General features: G+C 38.9%; 1 protein-coding gene across 1 annotated transcript; it reads left to right on the forward strand.

Moving 5' to 3' along the window:
* Nucleotides 1-3,107: 3,107 nt before the first annotated feature.
* Nucleotides 3,108-7,666, forward strand: LOC310891267 (nuclear pore complex protein Nup153-like; the record flags this gene model as incomplete). Its single annotated transcript, XM_083853533.1, has 5 exons — nucleotides 3,108-3,391; nucleotides 3,529-3,567; nucleotides 3,668-3,721; nucleotides 6,522-6,684; nucleotides 7,659-7,666. Exons 1-5 carry the CDS (start codon nucleotides 3,266-3,268, stop codon nucleotides 7,664-7,666), a joined length of 390 nt encoding a protein of 129 aa, XP_083709659.1. The 5' UTR covers nucleotides 3,108-3,265.
* Between the last annotated feature and the right edge of the window lie 1,160 nt (nucleotides 7,667-8,826).

An 8,826-nucleotide genomic window follows, 5' to 3' on the forward strand; every position in this document is an offset into this window, starting at 1 on the left:
TAATAGTATTAACAATAATAATGTGTAAGAAAACAAGTGATGCACAATGCAATTGCTCACCACCCGCTGACCGATGCCCAGCCTATTCCCGAGCAGCCGGCCCCCCCCACCCCGGCCAGCCACCCCTATATATTGTTTAGCATGACGCCAGATGGTATGGAATACCCCTTTGGCCAGTTTGGGTCAGCTGTCCTGGGTCTGTCCCCTCCCAGCTCCTGCTGCACCCCCAGCCTGCTCGCTGGCAGGACAGAGCAAGAAGCCGAAAAGTCCTTGGCCTGGTGTAAACACTGCTCTGCAACAATTAAAACATCAGCATGTTATCAGCGCTCTTCTCATCCTAATCCAAAACATAGCACCCTACCAGCTACTATGAGCTACTTAACTCTGTCCTAACTGGAACCAGGACAGCTGGCCTCCAGCCTTTTACCAACATAGAAAAAAGCTTTGTCCGTACAAATGCACTGATGTTTATGCGGTCCTCTTTTATCTTAGCCTGAAGGAAAAAAATATCTGCATTGGAAGCACAGTATTAACTTGGTAAGATTGCTGAAAACTACCTGCAGCTCTGTGAACAGTTTTCAAGTTTGTAGGTGATACTTGGTTTTCAGTCTGTACGTGAAGTTGATCTATTTAAAGAAGCTGAAGTCATGCTTATTTTTCTGTATTGAAGAACTTGAATTAGTGTGATCTTTATTGTTAAAGTTCTGTACGTACGAGAGGCATTTACATCTAGCATACGTCATTTTGGCAGATGTTGCAGTTTTAAAAAATACTTCATCGTCACTGCTCTGGCCCACACAAGATGAAAGAACTCATTCCCTCTCGCAGCATTCTGCAGCTAGCTCTAAGAAACCTGCATTCAGTTTATTTGTTTTTGGAGGACTGTGTCCTGTAAGTACTGCACAGTATTTCTTTTAATCAGTTTGAATGTGTACCTGTTTTTCTATCCACTTCTCATACTGTGTTTCCGTAGGTACGTGGAAGCACGTCTGTTTTTAAGCAAAACCAGCTTGGGTTTTCTCCATTTTACCCCGGAAAGACGGCCTATGCCGGTGGTGCAGCTGTAAGATCAAGGCAGCCAAAGACGGAACCTTATCAGGTATGAGAAAAGTAGTGTAGTGGGAAATAGTGATGGAAATAAAAAAAGCAGCACTGCCAAAGGAGCTTTGAGCAGGGAGCTGAATATGTGGTAACAGTTGCTCTTCTGCCCTCTTGGTCTACAAAAATAGACGTCTGAGATTGATTTCTGTTTAAATTCTTTAATGACAGTTTTTACCACAGGTAATACTTGTCAGAAAGAACAAGAATGACAGTTTGGGCTAGTTGTTGGTAGTTGGGGTTTCCTCTGTTGTTAGGTCTTTCAAAAAATTCCATTTAAGTGCCATTGTCTGCCTCTGACTACATTACGTTAAAATAACTTGATGCAAAAAAACCAATGACAGCATAACTTTGAAAACTTGTGTTTATGGTAGCAAAAGCTACAGTAGTCAAACCTGGCTAATATTTATCTGTGGATCTTCTTTTCCAAGCATGCCTACATTCATGCTATGGATATGTTGTATAAACCTGCAGTCTTTGAAAATATCTAAAATCAACTTTGCTGATCCTTTGTTCTTCTGGTACACAGAGGCATGCAGGACTAAATGCAGTCCCAAGATAAGCAGTAACATGCTTTCTGTTTTGAACGATTCATATAGTTCTTGGAGAGAGTTATTTGCCCCCAAGAGTTCTTGGAAATAGCAAATAAAAACTGCTGACAACTCTGATTAGCTAGAGCTGAATCGAAAAGGAAAGTCAAGTCAGGTTTGGTAGGAATGTATTTAAATGAAAGTGACTTTTATCGATAAATCAAAAGGAATTTGAAGAAAATGAAAACGCGGGTTTGCTGGCTCTGTTCTGACAGTCCATTTGTGCAACGGAAAAAGGGCAGTACAAGTACCTCACTTACGGGAAACCTTGAAACCTTGTGGTGCAAAGCTGGGAACCCTCTTTGGTCGGCTATTTTTGTTTTTTACAATATTACTGCATTATGGTAAAAAGAGGAACCAAAATACTAGGCTTTTAAAGGAGAGAGTAGCTTGCTTCTTGCTGCTTGCTGTGAATGACAGCAAGGTACTAGAGAGTCCAGCGAAGGGCCACCAAGAAGATCAAGGGACTGGGAGCACCTCTCCTCTGAGGAGAGGCAGGGACTGCTGGGCCTGTTTAGCATGGAGGAGAGGAGGTTTGGGGGGATCTTATTGGTGTATATAAATACCTGAATGGATGGTGCAAAGAGCATAGAGAGCCATTGTGTTTTCAGCGGTGCCCAGTGCCAGGTCAAGAGGCAACAGGCACAAACTGAAACGTGAGGCTCTGTCTGAGCATCAGGAAATGCTTTTGCACTGTGCGGGTGATGGAGCCCTGGCACAGGTTGCCCGGAGAGGCTGTGGAGTCTCCCTCTTTGGAGGTCTTCAAGAGCTGACTTGACATGGTCCTGGGCAACCTGCTCGGGGTGGCCCTGCTTGAGCGGGGGGGTAGACCAGGCGATCTCTAGAGGTCACTTCCAACCTTAACCATTCTGTGGTTCTGTGAGTCTCACTTGTGTTTTTACATGCTGCGTGGTCTGCTTCCTGTCTTCACATCGTGTGATAAGCACAGTGTGGTTATTTGAGGGGTTTAACCTGGGAAGAAAAAAAGTCACACCAAAGGAAGTTTTCGACTGATATTTGAAGTTGGGTGGTGCAAATAAACAGTTTACTTTTTCAGTGTAATGTTTAGATCTGTTACAGTTTAAATCAGATCTTTATCTTTTAAGACAAAGATTTGCAGCCAACTTTAATCTTGGGGGAAGGGAGGAAGCAAGAGAGAAGTAAAACTAGTTCCTGGTTATGATTGTATACACTGATTTTAAGATGGTACACTTAGACCATCGTGAAACTCTGAGGTCTGTGTTGTTACTGAAAATGCTTTCTGTACCACAAGCCTTTTCTTGAGTTCTGTTTCCCTGATTACTGCTTCGGAGGCCTTAGCAGTCCTAGCATCATCCGTCTTGACCTTTTACAAGTACGGAGTTCTTTTATTGCTCGTGCAACAAGCACGTGCAAGATGCACTGAGGCCCAAGGTAAACTTCATTAAACTCCGAACGTATTCTCTTCTTTATGGCTTGAACTCCCAGTGACTGCATGTTTCTCTGTCATCAGAATATATTGATTGTATCATCAGTGTAGCCTTGGGACGTAAAAAACATGCCTCCTTAGCTGAGAATTGACCATTGTAACACTTAAAATGCTAATTTTTCAGGCACAAAAGAGAGCGAAAGCTAGAGAAGAAACTGTGCGGTCCCACGCTACCTTGAGTACCTCAGCGTGGTGCATCTTGGAGGCAGTGGAGAAGCTGTCAAGCCCTTTGTTGGTAAATAGCACTTCTTTTAATCTGTTTTTGCTTCATGTGTTTATAAAACTTAGTAAATGTGCCATCAAAGGATAAAGATAAAACTATTCTTCCTTACGTTGTGGCCGGTTTAATTTATTGCGCTGTTTTTTCAACAGGATGCTAAAAGAATGACATCTCTTTTGCCGCTGTGTTGTGTAAGTTGACCATGAACCCCCACATTTTTGTTGCAGGGAACCCTCTCTCTCAGGAGAAAAAAATTGCCCTCTAATATTTATGCTTTGTTTTTTCCCTCAGCCTCCGGACATAGATAAACCAGATATTACTGACTTCCAGTCCAAACGAAGAAAGGTAAGAACCAATAATGTCTTAAGCTGAGGTAGATAACTTTTTCAATGCTTTATCACTATTAGAAAAATTTTCTCAAACCTCAGTGACAACATAGACATCAAATCAAGTTAATATTGGCATGTATCCACAATAGATGATGGGCTGTGAAGATTACTCAGGTTAAGAATTATGTTATCTTTGTAAGTTGAGAGCAACAGCTCTAGAACACACCAAGTCGTTTTATCTTGTCCCCCAACTTGGGGTGAAGCTGCATATTAAAATTCCTCTTGAGGCAAGTTTTCTCTTGAAGAAATGATCACAAATAGAAAAATACTGCTTGAGTGGTCATATAGACTTTGTACAGACTTCCGTGTTCATTCGGGCACAGAAAACTAATTTTTCTGCTTTTTATCACCATTCAAAGTAAAGAGGAGGAAAATTGTTAATTTCCGACGCTATAAATCTTACGCTCCTAAATTCCTATTTGGAGGTAGCACAGAACTGGTGAGAATGCTGTGGTAAAGCATGATTTCCTTTCATTTTGTTTAAAAAATGAAAACTAGTCATCTTTTTTTGATGACTTTAGTTAGGGGTATCATTAAATTGCAAAACTGTACCAGGCAGAATAGCTCTTGGTGTATTAAATGCCTAACTGGGAGAATTAATATTTTTCATTTTTACCTTTAAAACCAGCGATGAACCATCGTTGGAGTCTGATAAATTTTCCATAAAATTAAATGGGCATCTCTTTCTGCGAAAACATCTGTGTTTCCAGTATCAGTCTGAGTGTACAAATGACCACTTGTTAAGTGTATGGGCTTCTTAGGCTGGAAATCAAAGTGGACAGTAATACTGGTTGCTTATTGCTTTTAACTCTTTCAATCTCTGTATTGTTTAGCCAGCACAATCTCCATTTGGTAAAGTTCTAAAATGAATGTAGCAGCAACTGCTTAGTTTTTAGGGGGGTAGAGGTTTTTTTTTTTCTTTTTCTTTTCCGACGCTATAAATCTTAACGCTCCTAAATTCCTATTTGGAGGTAGCACAGAACTGGTGATAATGCTGTGGTAAAGCATGATTTCCTTTCATTTTCTTTAAAAAATGAAAACTAGTCATCTTTTTTTGATGACTTTAGTTAGGGGTATTCTTGGGCTTATTAAATTGCAAAACCCTTAAATGACCACTTGAAGATCAGGTGACTGAAGGAAATAACAAGATGTGCAAACTTTTCATCTTCTGTTCTAATGAGAAAAGGGACAGTGTCTCAAGAAGTTTCTGTGCTAATTCCTTGACTGGATGGATGTATAATTAAGTTTACAATCACTTCAGAGTTTACAAACATCTCAGATTTCCTGGACCATCTTTTCACCATCTGCCAAATTACAAGGGCATGGAGAAGTGAAGTATATCATAAATATTATCCAAATAACTAAAACCAAATCTGGTGTGAATTCTCAGTTATATTATAGCAATACACCTGTGATAAGGCATTAAGAAAGATCTGCCAGATTTGCAACAGAGAGCCTGAAATTGTCAGCCACTAAATGAATGTTGCACGCAGCTGTCAGTGGGTGAAAGGAGATAGATTGTCTATTCATAATACTAGAATTCATAATGGTGGCGGGAGAAGGGTAGCCCGCGATGAGAAGCAATTATTTGCTGAGGAGACGATCGTGTGTTTTCCTGCTAAAGTGAACATGCGGTTGACGGAACACTTGTGCACTCAGGCTAAACTTCTGCAGTGGGTAGCAGTGATGTGGTATTTTTCTTATTTCAAGGAACTGTACCAGGCAGAATAGCTCTTGGTGTATTGAATGCCTAACTGGGGGAATTAATATTTTTCTTTTTTACCTTTAAAACCAGCAATGAACCGTCGTTCACTCGAAGTAGATTTGTGAACTTACATAAAACATGTCTTATTCAAGGTTTCAAACTGAATGTAATATTTTTTAGAAAGATGTATTTTTGTATACTTTAGAGAGAGTGTGAATCCTATTACTAAGAGCTGGGAGATACTGTGAAATTAAAGCTGCGGTGTAAACGATTTCCTGTTGGTATTGATTTGAACAATAGCATGCTTCCTAAGACTGTATTTTCTGATCCTTAAGACCGCAGGCGGAGCCATCGGTAAATCTTGTAGCCTTTAGGGTTTGTTTTCTGTCTGACAGTTCAGTTAAGTCAGTTTTGCAGAACACGCAGTGGTCTGTGTTAAAAATTAACTCTGGTCTGTGAAAATGCTTTGAAAAGGGAAGTCAAACCCACTACTTGAAGTGCATCTAATGCACATGTAAAGCATTGGATCATATTTTAATGAATGAGATTATTGTAAGACTGACAAGTTGGTTTTTTTGAGTGTGTTCTATTGTTTGTGTAACTTTGAAGGGGGAAAATGTAGGGGATGTGAAGCCCAGAAGCCTGTATAATTAGTTGCTTAACACTTCAAATGTTAAATTAATGAATTAAGCTACTAAAAAAAAAAAATCACAGTGTGGGCAGAGGAAAAGATAGGAGCATATTCTAGGAACATGGATTATTTTAATTATGGTAGCATGAATTATTTTGTCTATGAAGCTAACTGCCAAATTTTGAAACGGAATTCAGTCAGACTTTGGCTACTTATATATAGCTTTATGGATTTCGTTACTGGTTTTCTGGTGATTTCCCTCTACAAGTTGAACGGTCTTCAGAATTTTCAAATTGTATTCACTGAGTGCCAAGACCGATGGGGGGAGGTTTATAGTTCTGTAATTTGTTTTCATCAATAAATATTGGAATTAATTTGGGTGGACATAAGGATAAATTGATTGCTGTTTCCCTTTCAAAGCTGGAATCCCAGAATGCATTCCAGCCTCCACCTGTTAAGAGACTTGTGACACCAACAGTAAACCGTCAGCCGATGCGTTATACGCGGTATTCTGAACCATCACCGACTTCAACTACTCAGTCCAGCAAAATTTGCCAGAGAGGAGACACAAAGTTCCAAGTGAGTACATTTTTGAGTCCTTATGTGCCTGTTTTTTTTTTCCAGTCTTGGAATGTTTCTCAAACCAATTGTTATCCTATCTTTGCAAAAAGTACTGATAGTATGTTTGAGGCGAGCTTTAAGGCAGTGGGAACCATTGCGAAATAGATTGAGCTTTTATGGATTTAATTCTGTTTTTGGAACACTCAGTGTCTTGTGGTTGTTTTCACGATGTCATGATGTGCTATTGAGTCATCCTGTTGTCAGTGAAAGAATATTAAAAGACAGAAATGTTTTCCTTTTATATTCTCATGTACACAAAGCTGTCACTGATGAAACATGCTCGTGTTCTGTGTAAACTATTCCAGGTGAGCTATGTGCTCCAAGTGAGAGTTCTGACAATGTGCTGAGTTATCGGTTTTGATTGCTTTGGAGTAGATGGAGTCTGATAAATTTTCCATAAAATTAAATGGGCATCTCTTTCTGCGAAAACATCTGTGTTTCCAGTATCAGTCTGAGTGTACAAATGACCACTTGTTAAGTGTATGGGCTTCTTAGGCTGGAAATCAAAGTGGACAGTAATACTGGTTGCTTATTGCTTTTAACTCTTTCAATCTCTGTATTGTTTAGCCAGCACAATCTCCATTTGGTAAAGTTCTAAAATGAATGTAGCAGCAACTGCTTAGTTTTTAGGGGGGTAGAGGTTTTTTTTTTCTTGTTTGTTGATAAATGACAGAAAACAGAAAAGTATGTCCCTTTTACGGGGTTGGCAAACACAAGTTTTGATGAAAACTCTCCCCCACACACACAATTTTTGTCATTTTGTTTAAAGTAATTACTTTCTTTGTTAGAGGATTTGACAAATTTGATTTAGTGTTCTATCAGTTTGTCCTCAATGCTGAGTGAAGCAGTGATGCTTACTTTAGCCCCAAAATTTAACTGAACTGTACCCACAATGCTGAATTAGGGAACAACGTTAAGTAGGTGAGGTGTATTCAGGGCTATAAAATTAAAAATAAATAAATAAAATAAAAACCACAAAAAACCACATGAAGTGGTTGTTGGTACTTTGTGTATTCTGTACATATTCAGCTAAGTCTTGAACTAAACTTAACTTGCAGGGGATGAGAGAGAAGACTTTGCCTGCAGAACAGCGAGCAGAACCATCTGAAAGGTATGACATCTATTAATTTAAAACTTACTTGAAGGAAGAAAGAAATCTCCTTTTTCAGTACGGTCTGCACCTGAAAGGTGGTGACAGTTCTCAGTAAAAGGAATGGGAAATCCAATGAAAATTTTGTATTTTGAGGGAGCTGCAAAGTCTGGATTGTGTTTGAAGATCAATATAACTTTGAGAAAATTGTTGTTTTTATGAAAGGAAGGAAGATGAGCAAGAATAAAAGTACTGATACACCACTTTTTATCCCAAGTTTATCTTCTGAGTAGGATACGAAGATGGGAAACGAGGCACGTTATAATGCTGTATCCACAGAAAGGATCTTTGCTATTGGAGGCCTAATTTTTTCCTTCTACAGGAAATATGGCTCATTTTGTAGTTTAACTAAATCTGTAGCGTTACAAATTTTGCTTTGACAGATATTTCATGGTTTATAACTCAGTTTACTTATAACAAAATAATTTGTCCCTCCTAATGTTCCCTAGGGGAAAAGCTATTAGTTTTAGCTATTTAATTGCTTGCAGTTTGAAAGCTCTGTCCTAATGGGATGATTCTTTCTGAAGTATTCTTTAGAAGGTGAAGTAGGGGAAGTGAGTTACAGTTCAGGAGGATGTTTATTGATGTGTTTTTTTCTTTATTTTTTAAGCAAAAACATGGAGGAAGATTTATGATTTATTATTCTTTTTTTTAATACTCCTTTCATGATGAAGTTAATTGTCTGCTTTGAGTTCACATGAAGACCATGTGTTCTTTAGAATCATTTGAGGCCAAATGCTAACTCATCTCTAAAATAAAAAAAATCCAGCAGAATTAATTGAATTTCTTCTTGAGGAGACTGCTTTGTGTTATACTGCTTTCTTGGTTTAGGTCAAATGAGTTATCCTCCAGATAATATTGATGGCTTTTCCTTCTGGGCAAATGGTGTTTTGGGTAATAATGCTTGAGTTAAGAGACTTTGCACTCGGTTTTTAGGGGGTCGCTCTTTTCAAA

The sequence above is a fragment of the Anser anser genome (assembly GCF_964211835.1).
Source record: "Anser anser genome assembly, contig: HAP1_SCAFFOLD_60, whole genome shotgun sequence".
Taxonomy (NCBI): domain Eukaryota; kingdom Metazoa; phylum Chordata; class Aves; order Anseriformes; family Anatidae; genus Anser; species Anser anser.